At 36.1% G+C, this 16,660-nt stretch overlaps 2 protein-coding genes across 9 annotated transcripts in view; one reads left to right on the top strand and one right to left on the bottom strand.

Moving 5' to 3' along the window:
* Nucleotides 1-3: 3 nt before the first annotated feature.
* Nucleotides 4-10,056, bottom strand: LOC120624352 (probable tRNA (uracil-O(2)-)-methyltransferase). The gene is made up of 4 exons (XM_039890837.1): nucleotides 9,196-10,056; nucleotides 2,006-2,193; nucleotides 1,517-1,747; nucleotides 4-951 (listed from the first exon to the last, which is right to left on the bottom strand). The coding sequence occupies exons 1-4, from the start codon at nucleotides 9,659-9,661 to the stop codon at nucleotides 115-117; spliced, it is 1,722 nt and encodes a 573-aa protein (XP_039746771.1). The 5' UTR covers nucleotides 9,662-10,056; the 3' UTR covers nucleotides 4-114.
* Nucleotides 10,057-10,259: 203 nt separating this feature from the next.
* LOC120624351 (inositol hexakisphosphate and diphosphoinositol-pentakisphosphate kinase) overlaps nucleotides 10,260-16,660 on the top strand; it is a 39,081-nt gene continuing 32,680 nt past the window's right edge. For 6 of the 8 annotated variants that reach the window (XR_005658760.1, XM_039890835.1, XM_039890836.1 and 3 more), the window contains exons 1-7: nucleotides 10,912-11,130; nucleotides 12,642-12,824; nucleotides 13,481-13,621; nucleotides 13,763-13,853; nucleotides 14,689-14,843; nucleotides 15,268-15,355; nucleotides 15,908-16,112. Coding sequence is in view for 7 of the 8 variants with exons in the window: in XM_039890835.1 (XP_039746769.1) it covers nucleotides 11,020-11,130; nucleotides 12,642-12,824; nucleotides 13,481-13,621; nucleotides 13,763-13,853; nucleotides 14,689-14,843; nucleotides 15,268-15,355; nucleotides 15,908-16,112 (974 nt within the window). In the remaining variant the exon portion in view is untranslated. Of the gene's footprint in view, nucleotides 10,516-10,911; nucleotides 11,131-12,641; nucleotides 12,825-13,480; nucleotides 13,622-13,762; nucleotides 13,854-14,688; nucleotides 14,844-15,267; nucleotides 15,356-15,907; nucleotides 16,113-16,660 lie in introns of those variants that run through there. The other 2 variants (XM_039890832.1, XM_039890833.1) reach the window with 2 other exon arrangements.

Here is a 16,660-nt window from a genome sequence, read left to right as displayed (position 1 = left end):
GATTTTTATTTATATAAAATTCCTTTAAAATTTTTACAATCCATTAATAAAAGTTCTTTCTAAATTTCACATAATCCAATTATATAATCTCTTATATTTACAATGTCAATATTTTTAATGTAGGAAACTACACACAGACCTGTCTAAAGGGCATCCTTGTGGGTGGTTTATGAAGAACCAACATTTTTTTTCCTGCATTTTCACATCACTATTTCTGTTACTCTTAATTTTTTTTTTCACCTCATCCATTGTCCTTGGAAATCTCAATTGCACACATCCCTTTTGAACATCAAAAATGTGATGGTTATTTCTTAGAAGAGTTTGTAAGCCACCACATTCTGACTTTAGTGCTTTTAACATATCAGATGGTATCAATTCCACTAGTTCGTTCATCTGAACTTTTTTTCCACATGACCAATCATCCTCTAAGTTGCATCCTTGCAGCAAATAACTTGTAATACATTTAATTATATGGTCAGTAACACCTTTATCTATTTGAGTACAGTTTTTTACTTTTTCAACTGACTCTCTAGTTTTGAAATACTTTAGTTCATTATTACTTAACCCTATCTGCTCATTAACAATTTCCTGAATAATATTAAAGTATTTCTGATATTCCTCTTCAACATACATTCTGTTTTGGGAAATAAGGCATATCCTTTTTGTACTAGGAATTTTGAGTCTATCAATTTTGGTTTCAAACCCAAATTCTTGACATAACTTCTGAATATACTCTAAATATTCTGAGTACTGACTTTTTGCGGAGTTATGTCTCTGATATTTAGTACCATCCAAATTGTAAGCACAACATGGCAGTAGGAAAAAGTTACATTTATATGAACTCCTTGCAGCTATCACAGGTATCCAAGCAGTGAGCTCATCAGAGTGATTGCCTATAATCCAATTCCCATGTGATATTGTGTGGTAATTTGTAGGTGTTATTGTCATTTCCTGAAACATGTATAGGTGTTGTTATATTTAAGAAAATAGTAAGAAGTGGTTTTTAGATCCATTTCAGACCTCACCATCAAGACTGGGTGCCTGCATGGCTAGCATGGGCAGGAGACAATTGTCTCCATGGGAAAGGATAAAAATTAATGTTCTCCCACAGCTTTATCAACTTTCAGAGAACTGGCGCACAAGTGGAAATAATATATGTATGTGTTTAATATACAGGGGCAAACTTCTCCTATTCCATGGTCCCTTGCTTTAGCAGGTGCACATGTTAATTATACCCCTTTTCATGGGATATAATTTTTTTCTCCTGCCTGTGCTAGCCCTACAGATACAGAAACATTTCCCATAAGTTGACCACCAGTCTATATTCAAAAAACAATACAGACTGTTGTCACAATATAGGCTGTAAACATTTTATACCTAAAAATCTACTGATATTTTATATTGCTACTTGCAACTGCCAGAAAAATTACTTTCTGCGGACTGCTTTAACCATTCCAGTATTAAATAAATGTAGTATCACTATACAAAAAAAGAAGATTGTTGAAGAACCAATTACCTTCAATTTAATATTATCAGGATATAAATCCCATATTTTCCTTTTCCTTACATCAACACCTATTCCATCATGCCCCTCCATAGTCAGGATATAAACAAGTAAACCATTACCACATCCAACATCAACAAAAGTTTGAGGAGTCCTTTCTTCCTCCCATAGAAGGAGTAGATATGTGGAAATGGCTATATCTTCATAAACAAATTTTGTTGGGTCTGTGCATTCAGGCCATATCTGAAAAAAAAAATATATAAAACACAAAACAAGAAAAAGAATAACATAATTTAGTTTTAGCCATTATTTATAACTATACAACCAGCATCGTTTTATTAAGCAAATGATTTAGCAGCAATATGGGACAAGCGCCATCTGATGAAATGCAATTGTAAAAAGGTAAAGGCAACAAGAAGTAAAGAATATAAGAACAATTGTCTTACAAATTAAAGATGTTTCAAACTATTAATAAATCATAGAAATAACTTCAATGAATACCTTAACCATTTTCTTGCCATATTTTATTTTAAGTTGGTTATATTTTTCATAGTATTTATCTTGCAATACCAGAGCCAATGATTCATTACAAACTTTATTGGCTTCACTACCCAAAAACTCTTTACTCCACTTGACAACTTGAGGCAAAACAGTATCCTTGAGCCACTGTTTTGATTTTTCAGAAACATCTACAGTAGAATTTAGTATTAAAATTATTATGTTTTTTTAAGAAAAGTAAGGCTAATTATAACTAATTTATTCCTTCTACCGTAGCAGTGAGCGTATCGCAGTGTGCCGCTCGCGCTAAATAAATTAAAGAAACAGTAAAGAACGTTCAGTTTGCATAAAAGTTTATCGATGTATTGAGTTTTTGTGACTGTGTAGCTGAATTACGGGTAAAGTCCTAAGCAAAGACGTTTAATCAAACATCAAGTGAGATTTTAATAACTTATGTCGTCTCGTGCAGTAACGAATAGTTGTGCAATTACAGTATGCCGAGTGGCGGGTAGTCAGAAAATGAATTAATGTAAACAAGGCAAACATTAATACACAACAACCTGCCGGTTACATTCCTTGGCATATAGTCTCAAATTTAAATCTTGAAATTGTATTCTGCTCAGTGGATATACTATACAAGTTGCCGCCGCTTGCTTTGCTTGGCAAGTAACTCTAGCTTTGTCTCCGGCCGGAATTAATAAGAAAATAATTACTTACTTAGGGATATATAGGACGGTAATGTACCTAGCGACAGCATAGACATCAGGATTTGGATTAAAACGGAATTCCTAAAGCTGACTAAAGAATGTCGCAGTCTACTACCTCGAGTAAAGGGAGTAAAAAAGCCTCAGAAACCGTTGCAGTAAGGAAAATGGAGACCATGCGAAGGAAACTTCTTACACGTACTATGGAAGAAGCACAGCCATCGGATACGAGTGATAGTGATGTCCCGCAGGCTAACACTAGCCGTTCAAGTCGGGCTTCAACTGGAGGGGCAAGTCAACACACATTGGCTTCTTTACCAGCCGTCGCGAACCGTCTCTTCCAGGAGGCAAAGGATCAGTTGGAACAGTCGAGTAACCTAAAACAGGCTATAAGAGAAAAGGTCCTGGACAATCTTGCTGCGATCTACGAGATTGTACTGCGACTGAGTGAATCAAGGCAGACACTGCAACTGCAGTTGGAAAAAGCACGCCTTAACACAACGGAACAGTTACTATGCAAGGAAAGGGAGTACAGCGGTCGTCTGGCCGAACTAGCAAAAGGGGTGCAAACCGTTGACGTCCGATCTCCCGTCAATGAGATCCTAAGTGAAGTAAAATCTCTGAGGCAGTTAATAGTTTTTGACGTATTAGATCAACTCACCAATAATAATCAGCAGCAGCAGCAATATCCGCATGTTGCAGAGGTGACCAAACAACTTCAGGAGGCTACGAAAGAACTAACGGCTATAACAGAAGAAAATAGGAAACAGGCTACCTACGCAGAAATAGCAGCGAGTACAAAACCTAAATCTGTTCCAGCACTGCCGTCCCATTCTGTTATAGTCTCCTCTACTGACGTAAAAGACACCAGTGAGGATGTTCTCCAGAAGATAAGATGCGCTGCAGATGCTAGAGTAACCGGAGTGAGAGTGGAAAGAGTAAGAAAGGCGAGAAACCAAAAAGTTATTATAAGCTGCAAAAGCCAAGACTCTCTTAAACAATTAACAGATAAACTAAAAACCAATGAAAAGCTTAAAATAGAACAAGCAAAAAACAAGGATCCAATGATTGTGATCAAAAACGTGCTCTCCTACAACACTGATGAAGATGTGGTGGCATCAATAAAGATCCAAAACAAGGATGCACTTAAGGATATCAGGGAAGAAGATTTCAGAACCGAGGTGAAGTACCGAAGAAAGGCGAGAAATCCCCACGAATGTAACGTCATAATGCAAGTCTCTCCAAAAGTTTGGCAGAAGCTAACGGCGTTGGGTCAGGTTCATATAGATCTCCAGCGATGTGCAGTATTCGATCAGTCGCCCTTGGTGCAATGCACAAGATGTCTTGGATTTGGACATGGACGAAAAGTCTGCAAAGAGACCGTAGATAGATGCAGCCACTGCGCTGGACCACATCTAAAAGTTAACTGCCCATCATGGACAGTTGGGGATTTGGCATGTTGTCGCAATTGCCATGTCGCTAAGCTTGTCCAAACGGAGCATAGCGCTTTCAATATAGAGTGCCCAACGAGGCAAAAGTGGGACATCATAGCCCGGTCTAGCGTTGCTTACTGTTAAGCTTAGGGCCTCAATAACATTTCAGTCATCCAAGCAAATCTCCAAAGAAAGAAACTGGCTACCCAGGAGCTATTAATGGAAGCCACAAACAGAGGTGTAACTGTCTCTTTAGTACAAGAACCCTATGTAGGCTCAGAAGGAGTTCTCAAACAACACATTGGTACGCGGGTTGTACAAAAGATTTATAACAGGATTAAACCAGTTAAGGCCGCAATTATAATTCACGATATAGAAACAAAAATTTACGAAGATCCAAAACTGACAACCGAGAATATATCATACGTGGCCATAAAAACTGAAAATCGTATCATACATCTTATATCGGTATATTTTGAAGATACTCAACCACTGGAGCCCTATTTCAAACATCTTAGGCTCATATTTAAGAAGATTAATTTGGCAAACGTCATCATGGGGGGTGACGTCAACGCATGGAGCACGTGGTGGGGCAGCTCAGAGGAAAACCAAAGGGGATCTGACGTGGCTTCCCTTTTGAACGAACTAGAGTTTCACATCTTGAATGTTGGGGAGGACCCAACATTTGAAACTGTACGAAATGGCAGAGTCTACAGTAGCAGAGTTGACATAACGACCTGTAGTACTAACTTGTTGGATAAAGTAGAGAATTGGGAAGTAGACAAAGGGCTCACCAGCTCAGACCATAACGGGATCACATTCAAAATTAAATTAGAAAAACAAAAAATGAATATTAAGAATACGACACGAAAATACAATACACAAAAGGCAAAATGGTTAATTTTTAAAGATGAGTTAGAGAAGCAACTTAATGAAGTTAACATAACAAGACTTGAAAATATAATTGAACAAGATGAACTGAAACAGATAATTGGTAAATATATCTTATGTATCGAAAACGCATGTGTGAAAGCAATCCCAGAAACAATATCCAAGTTCAGATTTACACTTCCCTGGTGGTCAGAAGAATTACAGAACTTAAAACAGGATATGACAAAAAAAAAGAGAAGAATCAAAAATGCCGCTCCGACTAGACGACCCTATGTTATACAAAAGTACTTGGAAGCGAAAGATAAATACGAAAAGCAAGCCCAAATTGCTAAAACACAGAGCTGGAAATCATTTTGCACGAAACAAGATAGGGAAACAATATGGGATGGAATATACAGAGTGTTAAAAACAACTAACAAAATATCAGATGACAAACCCATGATAGAAAACGGCATAACACTGAGCCCTTTACAGTCAGTGCAGATACTAACGGAAACATTCTTTCAAGAGGACACAAATCAGAACGATTCGCCTGAACAAGCACAAATAAGGGCATATGTAAATACAACAGAAGCTAATGAAGAAGGTGTTAACGACCCACTGTTTACCGCTGTCGAGTTGGAAAATGCTTTAAAAAGTTTTAGCCCAAAGAAGGCACCAGGACCAGACGGATTCACATCGGATATATGTACTGTTGCTATTAACCACAAACCGGAAGTGTTCCTAGGGATCTCCAATAAATGTCTGGAACTAGCCTACTTCCCAGATCAATGGAAAATAGCAACTGTCATAGTGCTTAGAAAGCCCGGAAAGACGAACTATAACCACCCCAAGTCGTATAGACCAATTGGACTTTTGTCTGTCCTAGGAAAAATCCTTGAAAAAATGCTCGTATCGAGATTAAAATGGTATTTAGTACCTAAACTAAATCCGAGGCAATACGGCTTTGTCCCCCAGCGTTCTACTGAGGATGCCCTATACGATTTAGTTAACTACATAAGAGACAAAATCAAAGAGAAAAATTTGGTAACAATGGTGTCGTTAGATATAGAAGGCGCATTTGACAATGCTTGGTGGCCGGCCATAAAACTTCAACTGATAAAGAAAAATTGCCCACGAAATCTAAGAAATTTGGTAAATAGCTACCTCGAAAATAGAAACGTACAAGTAAGGTATGCTGGAGAAACGTGTACTAAAGCGACTACAAAAGGATGTGTTCAGGGATCAATCGCAGGCCCAATATTCTGGAATCTTCTGCTAGATCCTTTGCTGGATGCACTAGATGAGCAACGAGTATATTTCCAAGCATTCGCAGACGACGTTGTCCTTGTTTTCTTCTCAAAAACTTCAGAAAATATACAAACAAAAGCAAACGACACACTTAATTTTATCAACACCTGGGGAAACAAAAACAAGCTTAAATTTGCGGCACATAAAACTAACGCTATGGTGTTAACCAAAAAATTAAACTATGACAACCCATGCTTAATGATGGCAGGAAGTACAATAGAATTAGTAAACGAAATTAAAATATTAGGCCTTACCTTAGACTCAAAATTAACGTTCAAAAAACATATTTCTAATAACTCTAAAAAAGTCCTAAACATTTACAAACAATTAAGTAGGGCAGCAAAAGTATCCTGGGGGCTAAACTCAGAAGTAACACGGACAATGTATGTTTCAGTAATAGAGCCTATCATCCTGTATGCAGCAAGTGTATGGGCACCAGCTGTAAAAAAGATAGGAGTGCAAAAGCACCTAAACACGATTCAAAGAGGCTTTGCCCAAAAAATCTGTAAATCATACAGAACAGTGTCACTACATTCAGCACTACTTTTGGCTGGGCTCATTCCCTTAGATCTTCGAGTACATGAACACGCTGACTTGTACGAAGCAAAAAGAGGACGACCAATTCTCTGCTTGCCAGATGACAGGGAACTCGAACGACGAGTGAGTTTTATGACCGCGGAGCATCCAGCCCGAGACATTGAGATTGGTTTTTCCTGCCTTGAAGACCTAGAACCTGCAACCGTAGAAAAGTATCAACTAAAAGGCCAGCTCATATTTACAGACGGTAGTAAAATTGAAGGGAAGGTAGGAGCAGCCATTTCAGTATGGAGGGAAGGAGAGGAACGTCGTGCAATAAAATTTAAGCTGGAAAGATATTGCACAGTATACCAAGCGGAATTATTCGCCCTGTGGAAGGCCGTAGAATTGGTACGAGAGGGGAAAGAAAGGCAAACATGTATCTTCAGTGACTCCCGATCCTCCCTGGAACTGCTCCAAAATCCGAAATCGTCGCACCCTCTAGGGTTCGCGATAAAAAAGAACATAGAGCAAATTCGAAACCAAGGAAAGGACATACGAATGTTTTGGATCAAGGCCCACGTAGGTATAGCAGGAAATGAAAGAGCTGACGAACTCGCGAAGACAGCTGCTCTACACAAAAGAACTCTAGCAGATTATCAAGAATGTCCACTATCATATGTCAAACGCATGATACGACAAAACTCATTGGACCAGTGGCAGGATCGGTATACATCAGGAACAACAGGTGGAACGACAAAAATATTTTTGCCTGACGTTAGAGAAGCATATAAAATAATTCGGAAGATCCAACCAACCTCAACTGCAGTGCAAATCTTAACAGGGCATGGAGGTTTTGGCTTTTACCTTCACAAATTTAAGTGTAAAGACAGTCCAAGTTGTAAATGCGATCCAAATGCTAACGAAGATATCATTCACCTGCTAACAGATTGTCCGAGGTTCGGCAGGGAAAGACAAGACCTAGAGATAGAGATAGGAATAAAAGTAACACCTGAAAACTTAAAGGAGATCATGAAAAATGTAGAAAAAAGACAAAGTTTTTTGGAATTTGGCGTAACAATTGCAGAAAAGATAATAAAAGAAAATAAAACGTGAACTGATTACCTTAATATTAATAAATATTAAATAGATACGGATAAATAGATAACAGGTAGCTACAAGTATACAAATTTTAAGACAAAATTTATTTTAATTTTTTATTTTATTTTGTTTTTTATCTTAATTTTCAATTTATAAGTACAAACTAAAAATACAAAGAGGATTGCAATAGTGCATATTGCAATAATATTGCAACAATTAAATAGTCTAGACCCAAAAAAAAAAAAAAAAAACAAAAATGTGTAAATGTAAGAGCTCTAGCTACTGTGTGGACAGCACATAGTAAATTAGACTAAGCAAAACGTTATGAAACTGGATTGCAGAGGGTACATAATAATTAATGTACACCAACTGTATATCAAAGTAACACTTAACTATAAACATGAACGGGTAAATATTGGAATAAGTCATAATATTTATGAGTACTTAGAAAATAAAATTTTGTTATATATGGTATATCTTTGAAAGATATCATCGAGGAAAAAAAAAAAAAAAAAAAAAAAATACTGAACAGAATAATAAAAAAAAAAAATACAACTGTAAAAGAAAAAAAAAAAAAAAAAAAAAAAAAAAAAAATATATATATGGTTAAATATTATTAGCTTGTAGCACTATAAAATAAGTAAGACTAATATGTAGGTAATTTAATGTCATGTAAAAGTAGTATATACGTATAATCAGCATGCTAGATAAGAATGTACACCGAATGACAAATCTGCACCTTAATGTCTATGAAAATACACAAAACAGAGCAAATACAATAACTGAGTGAAATTGTAAGTACCGACCTAGAACAGTCTCCGACCGCCATGTCGGAGGAAAATAGGAAGGAACACATAAAAAAAAAAAAAAAAAAAAAAAAATTATAACTAATTATAAATAAAAAAATTGCTAACCTACAGCTATAATTTTTCACTTTTAAATGCCATTATTTGTGAAAATGACCAAGTCTTATTGTTGTACATTGATAATGAAGTTCCTTGTAACTACTTTTTCTATTGGAACACCGGTGGAAAGTTGCTTGGGTATAAGTATATTATATAAATGTTATTAAAACGTAAAAAAAGAATCAAATTCAATATTTATTTAGTTTATATATTTAAAAAAATATACAATTTACCAGAATAATCAAAACCCAAGAGCTTATGTAGTTTTCATAATGTTGTTGACAAGGTTATTATATGTTACAGTTAATAGAACTAATTTAAAATAATACTTCTTAAGGTAAAAATTTACTAACCGGATGGTGTATCCAAAATTATTTTATTATATTCAAAATTGAAGCTATATGAAAATTTCGGACACAAGTTCTGTTCTTTCTCCAGGGGCGTCACATCAAAAAACATCACTTTTGATTCGGTCTTTTCCAAGCAAATTAATTGAAAAGCATGTATTTCACTATAGTTCTTAGGAAGTAGTTCTACAAATATAATTTCAACTTCGGTTATATTTGTCTCAGCTGTTGGCACAGTTAAATCTTCTATGAGTTGCTTAAAGGTTCGTTCCGGATTCTTATCACTTTTTAATTTCATATGGTCCAATATTAGTTTGAAATTGCTTGGTAATAATTTAAAACTGCGTTTGCCTAAAACCGTACAACCCCATATCCTTTTATTTACTACATGTGGTTTTTTAATTAACACATTAAGAGACTCCCAAAATGCGTTCTCATTTAAGATTATTGCACAAGTTTGTTTTTCTTCCATATCTTTTAATTAAAATAAATCGAAATCAACATTGAATTTCAAAATTTCCCGAACACAAATATTTACTGAACAGACTAAATAAATAATTTGCTGGACTGTCAAAGTGGAAGATGAATTTATTTTCTACTCTTTCCCGTAGGAAAAACGCAAAGGTATACACTGTACAGCCAAATTACCGCCGAACATTTATTTAACAATCTATAATATACTACTATACAGCAAAGATGACGCATACACTTTGTCTCATAACTTTTTCTGGTCACTAAACAAGTTTTTAAGTTTACAATTAGCCTACTGTTGTTTATGTACGAATTGATAAAACTGAAGCGGGCATTGGGCAGGTCACATTATTTATTTACTGGTTTGAGGGTCACATAGCTCGGAGAAATGTTGTAACGGTAGTCCCGCAACGGAAAACTAAATGTTGCATTGGTTGACTCCCAACGAGGCGGAGAGACGAAATCTAGCTAAACACAATGTCAATGTCCATGGATTGTTAGAATGATGAGTTTTGTCTGTGTATTTCTTTTTAATCTGGCAGCGAAGACGTCTGACGTCACGAATGACGTTAAAAGCCAAGGACAATCCGTCAAAAATCTTTCGCTTGTCAAAAACTTCAAGTTAAAATAGATTTTTCAAATGATTTTCTTAATAATAAAAAGTTCATTCCTACTTGTACTATTTTAATATTACTAAAGACACGTTCTATAAAGGTTAAAGACACTTAATTAAAGGTATCTATGTAGGTGATGTCATACACTGAGCTCGAACATGGCTATCAAGGTTTGCGACAAGCTACTCAACCGCAGTTTTATGTCGGTGAAGACGGAAATCTTGTTCCTATAAGATCCCCCGTAAGTAGACAAAGAAGCCTTCACTGAACTGTAACCATGAGTGTAAACTTCAAGTTTACAGTGCGGAATGCGAATAAATTGTGATTAATCATAAGCACAGAAAAAAACACGATAATTCGCTATTGAAACAAAAATAAGAATACACCTTTGTGTATCATGCAAAACTTTGTTAGCACAATCATACCAGATAGCATGCCCAAGTCTATAGAAAGAGCTAAACCAATTTCCTTGATTATCAGTGTATATATAATGATAATATGCCAAAAGCAAACACATTTGCATAATATAAAGACTGCTCGCCGTTTGTTTACTATCATAGAGTGAGGATATTTATAGCTATAATTGTAATGACAATGACATGTGAGGTAACACTTTAATTTGTCAGAATGCTTCGGTTTTATCATATGCACAGTGGTGCCCAATGATTTGTTTGCTCACTTGTAGTACTTATCAGGGAGTTGTGTTTAATTATGATAGTGCTCTGATAGTGTGTGATTGTGTGTGATGGAGTGGCAGTGGCTGAAGGATTGGTGGCGTTTGAAAAGATGGAGGAATAAAAAAAAGAAGGAGCAAAGTGATGATGAGTTTTGCTATTGTGATGAATGTTTACCTGATGTGAGATTATAGTTCCATTTTAAAATATTGATATCAGTATACACCATATATTCCACAGTTTTTCTTTGTATTAACTGAAGCGACCTTGGCATTAACTATTCTAATGGGATTATGACATCACTAGACAATACAAACATTGTGTGGTTGGAGAAAATTATTTCATTTATTACGGGTCATTAATATTAGGTTCCCAATGACTCTATCCGTCTAAAACTTCTTATAAGTAAGGGGTTGGGTATAGATATCCGGTACTTGATTTTACATATGTTTTTTGCTTAGGAGCTTTGTCTGGGTTAAACTTGGTCCATCTGTTTTTGGATTTCGAAAATGCATTGTGAATTAATTACGATAAAAATAAATTTCACTAAAAATTGCGTATAACGAAATGCAGCTAGATATGTATTTGGTATAGTTTATGAATAGTTACAACAAAAAAGGTTAAAGGTATATTTAACATAGGATATTTAATACATATATATATACATATCTTCCCCAAAAATCTGACTGTTAGTTCCAGAGATTAGTGCAATGAAACTAAAAACAATGCCTTTGGTCATTTGTATAAATTAGAAGTATTTAACAACTGTAATGCTTTTTGTATGATCTTTTTCAATTAGCTTGTTTTTTTGTTTCTTTATTTAGCACCAAATTAATTGTTATTATGCGTATTGTACTTATAAGTTTAATCATGTGTATCTTCTCCAGTAACTTAGGCTATTATCATTTAACAACATATTACATGCGATTCTGTTGGTGGTGCTTTTTATAAATAAATAAAATAAAGTATAAATTTTCAGCTTTTTGTTTTTCAACTCTTTGGAAACTAATACATAGTCAACACCACAATAAGACTAAAAAGCCACAGGCATGAATGATTATTTGTGTGGTGGTGATGTGTGCCTTACACCAATTGTGAGGTTGCGGAATAATATGTTTCGGTGAAATGTTGCATTGTAACATACTAGGATACAGATTTAATATAACTGCCACACCACCAACAGTTAAGCCCACTACCATCTTAGACCGCATCATCTCTTACCACCAGATGAGATTTAAGTCAAGGGCTAACTTATTTTAGGAATAAAAAAAAGCAAAGATTATGTTAGTGATAAATTAAAATAATCAAAATAAAACCTATAATGGTACACTTTACAAATAAAATTTCACTTGTAAATTCAACAGTGAAGGAAAACGTCGCGAGGAAATCTCCATGCCTGAGAGTTCTAAATAATGTTCTCAAAGGTGTGTAGTCCACCAATCGGCATTGGGCCAGTGTTGTTCACTATGGTCTTAAACCCTTCCCATTGTAAGAGGAGATTCGTGCCCTGTAATGTGTCGGTAATAGGTTGATACCTTACAATTACAAAGCTTTCATCATCTTTATCATATCAATCGATTTACGTCCAAGTTCCAAAATCCACAGTCTGTGGCCCTAGTTTCCAGCACTCCCAGCTTTACAGGTATAATATTGTCGATTAATATAAAATTTACGGTGAAAATAATATCTCTAGGGCGAGTTGGATCTCTGCGAGTCACTGGACCCGCACGGCGATGGCGGAGGCAAGAAAGTGGTGGTCGGCGTATGCGCCATGGCCAAGAAGTCGCAGTCCAAGCCTATGAAGGAGATCCTGACGCGCCTCGACGAGTTCGAGTTTATCAAGATGCTCGTCTTTCCTGAGGAGGTTATCCTGAAGGTTCTCCTCACTATCTAACCTATAGTGAAACAAAATCAGTTCAAGAAATAAAAAAAATCATGCCATAATAACCATCTGCCAAAAATGCCTTTTTAAAATTGATAGGAAGTCTTCTTGCCATCTCGCACACCGAATTCGTACCAACAGTGACACAAGCTCTGGATATGGATTGGTGTGCGAAGTGGTAGAAAATTTTATACATATGTTAAGAGCAACGGGGCATTCTTTGCAGTGTGATTAAAAAAAGAATTAAAAGTGTCTCTTATTTATAACAAGAAAAGAAACTGTATCCTACTAGACTGGACTTTGTGCATTAACTGATCACATACTGTGTGTTTACATAAAGCAAACTCTGCACGCAATTACGTACTAATGAGATGATCATATAATCTGCATTTTTCAATTTTGTTTCACTATAATAATACTGATTTAAAAAAAAGGTTTTCTTATTAACAATCTTACAATATAATTCATAAGCTACTTTTCATTGTCTGCTTTGTTATAAGCATGTTTAACACTTTATTGCGAGCATAGCATTGTTATGAAGCCTGTATGCGGCCGATGTTTTCATTCGATAGCAGTAAATGGCGCATTGTGGTTATGATACTTATTCGGGGTTCGGGAAAGTTTGATTAAATGCATGTGTTAATTTGCAGAAGCCGGTCGAGGAGTGGCCAATTTGTGATTGTTTGATCTCATTCCATTCGAAAGGCTTCCCCCTCGATAAGGCAATCCAGTACGAAAAATTGAGGAAGCCTTATGTTATAAACAATCTTCACATGCAATACGACATACAGGTATTGACTTTTTTAAATTAGCAAATGAATTTTTTTATTCTTTCACTACTTGGTTTGATCAATGTGTAGTATTTTATCTTGGATAATTCATTATAAAAATAGCAATTCATAGATTTGTAGAAAATGCATTGTTATTTTTAGGATCGCAGGAAAGTATACGCGATATTAGAAAATGAAGGAATTGAAATACCTAGATATGCTGTTTTGGATAGAGATTCTCCGGACCCTAAACGTAAGTTGTCTATGGATGCGAAGGGTATTCTGATTAGCATGATGAGCTTTTTTTTCATTCCAAGATTCCAGTTATCCACTACAAGGGCGATATAAACTAGCACTTTGACTTATAAAAGAAGCATCTCAGAATTCAAGATTATTTGTTACTTAGGTGCATCTTCGCTCAATATTACGGCGTAACTTGAGTTTTTACCGTTAAGATTTGAGTCACTATTTTTTTTTAATTAGTCAAATCCCATTCATGCGCATCTAACAGGTCCAAAACAAAATTCTAAGGGTAATCACGGATGCTCATGCGGATGCCTGGTTCGCTCGCACGACGAGATTCATCAGTATCTCGAACTGCCAATGGTATTTGAGGAAATCGGCAGGTTCTGCAAAAAACACAAAGAACGCCAAGCCAAACCCAAACCGTCTTGCTAATTCACTATTAGTACCTCCACGTATGAAACGCCTACAACGAGATGACGTGCTCCACAGTTGACAGACGGTCCAGCGATGGCTCCCTCGTCTGTAACTGCCAACAACTCACCCAGCACATCTGATTATAGTCTCGCGACTGATTGCAGTTATATTATAAAAAAAAAGCCCATTCAGATACAATATCTATACGCGGTTTTAGGGCAGGTTCATATTCTTCATGGGATGTAAACCTTAAACTGGCATATGTTTCGTACCATAATATTTCATATTTAAAATTAAAAGTACCTAGACTTTTGTTTGTGAAATGCCGCCCCCTGAAACGGGCCGCTAGGGGTGTTACTTACAACACCGCAATTATGTCCATATCGACTGATGACTGATACTGATGACACATACATTTTTATTAATAGATCACGAATTAGTCGAATCGGAAGATCACGTGGAAGTAAACGGAGTTGTGTTTAACAAACCGTTTGTAGAAAAACCAGTTTCTGCAGAGGATCACAACATTTACATTTACTATCCAACGTCAGCAGGTGGAGGAAGTCAACGCCTTTTTAGAAAAGTAAGTAAAGTTAAAATTTCAACAAACTAATTTATAGGTATCTATTAAATAATTTTTACGAAATCTTTTCGGTGATCAAAGTTATCCATATCTTTATCCAGAAATACAGACAACAGTTCCTGAATGTTGTCTGCACAAGCTCTCTTATATTTTGAACTTCGAAATCACTAATTAAGGAAAGCCAGCGGAGCTATTTCGAATTAACTGCTCTTTATTTTACGTCTATTGGTTGATGTAATGAAAATTCGTTACGTCAATCTATGAACGTCGACTTTACTTACGAAAGATTTAATTTGTTGACGAAGTATTGGCGAAGTAAACTGTGCCGTGCAGGCATGAAAAAAAGCCATTCTAAATATTAATATTAATAGCCATGACAAAATTAATATTTTGACTAAAATATGCATACCGTCTTGCTTTGCAGATTGGAAGTAGGAGTAGCATCTACTCCCCCGAATCTAGAGTTAGGAAAACTGGATCATTCATTTACGAAGACTTTATGCCGACGGATGGTATGTAATCATTAAGAATGTATTTTTGATCTAATACCTATTATACTTATGAACTTTGACATTTGACTACATTTTTGACTCCCTAATAGTTACAACTTTTTGGGAAAAATTATCTTTGTTATATAGAAATGTTTGCCCGAACTTATGGTTACAACTTATTGTGATGATTCGATATCAATCATATCAATGATAAATTAGCTGATAGAAAAGTTGTTAGTGAGGACTACTCTTTTTTTTCCACTACATTATAGCCCTTGATTGCAATCTCGCCTGGTGAGTGATGATGCCGTCTAAGGTGGTAGCGGGCTAACCTTTTGGGGAGTATGGTAGTCATACCCCTAATAGATTTCTACGCGATATCGCACCGAAACACTAAATCGCTTAGCGGTACGTCGGTAGGGCGGTGCCACGGCCAAAGCCTCCGACCAGGCGACCGAACGCACAGACTCGGTAGTCCGTCCGTCCGTCCGTGTGTTGTGAAATTTTTATTTTATTTATAAATGAGTTTGCACTTCACCTGTAGCATGTATTAGGTAGTATACACGATTTCAGGTACCGATGTAAAGGTTTACACCGTTGGGCCGGACTATGCGCACGCCGAAGCGCGTAAGAGTCCTGCGTTAGACGGAAAAGTTGAGAGGGACTCCGAAGGAAAGGAGATACGATACCCGGTTATATTGTCTAACCAAGAGAAATTGATATCCAGGAAAGTCTGTCTTGCTTTTAAACAGACCGTGTGTGGATTTGATTTGTTAAGGTATGTGTTTATAAAACTTTGAAGAAGTATTTAACTATCTAGGATTTATATTCATTACAATGTACATTGCTTATGTTTCAAAGAAAAAGAATCGTAACGGCGTGGTTGCCGGTGTATTTAGAGGCATATGGGGCTTAACACCAATTCCTTAGGTTGATGGACACAGGGTGGCACGTTGCAAGGCGGGTTCCTTGCATTCCCTGCGTAGTCTTGCGCTGTATATAGGCGATAGTTTTCCACTTACCATCAGGTGGGCCAGATTTCGCCAATTAATACTATAAAAAAAAACAGCAAGGAGATTTATTGTTAAGTAATGTTTCAAGGTCACCTTTTTTCTGGCATCCTTAGGTGATGTTGACTTAACAATGAATAATTGAAGAAAATTAAAAATGACCTCATACAGATAGTCCTGCTTTTCGCGGAGTATAGCAAATAAAGCTTAATTTTCTTAACAAGACAATATCCTGCATATTGACAATATTTACTGTTTTCGGGGCGTATTGTAGAATTGAAATATTGGTATAAAATATTGACAACATGCGGCCAGC

The sequence above is a fragment of the Pararge aegeria genome, chromosome 6, assembly GCF_905163445.1.
Source record: "Pararge aegeria chromosome 6, ilParAegt1.1, whole genome shotgun sequence".
NCBI classification, from domain to species: Eukaryota; Metazoa; Arthropoda; class Insecta; order Lepidoptera; family Nymphalidae; genus Pararge; species Pararge aegeria.
Note: the sequence above shows the minus strand (reverse complement) of the source record. Positions and strands in the feature narration are given on the sequence as shown.

What these genes read in the sequence shown, in the direction of transcription:
- LOC120624352 (XM_039890837.1), bottom strand. Translation starts at nt 9,661, where the DNA reads ATGGAAGAAAAACAAACTTGTGCAATAATCTTAAATGAGAACGCATTT. An exon ending in ATGGCAAGAAAATGGTTAAG is followed by an intron (nt 1,748 to 2,005) that starts GTATTCATTGAA and finishes TTTTTTTTTCAG; the next exon opens with ATATGGCCTGAATGCACAGA. An exon ending in CTGATAATATTAAATTGAAG is followed by an intron (nt 952 to 1,516) that starts GTAATTGGTTCT and finishes TACATGTTTCAG; the next exon opens with GAAATGACAATAACACCTAC.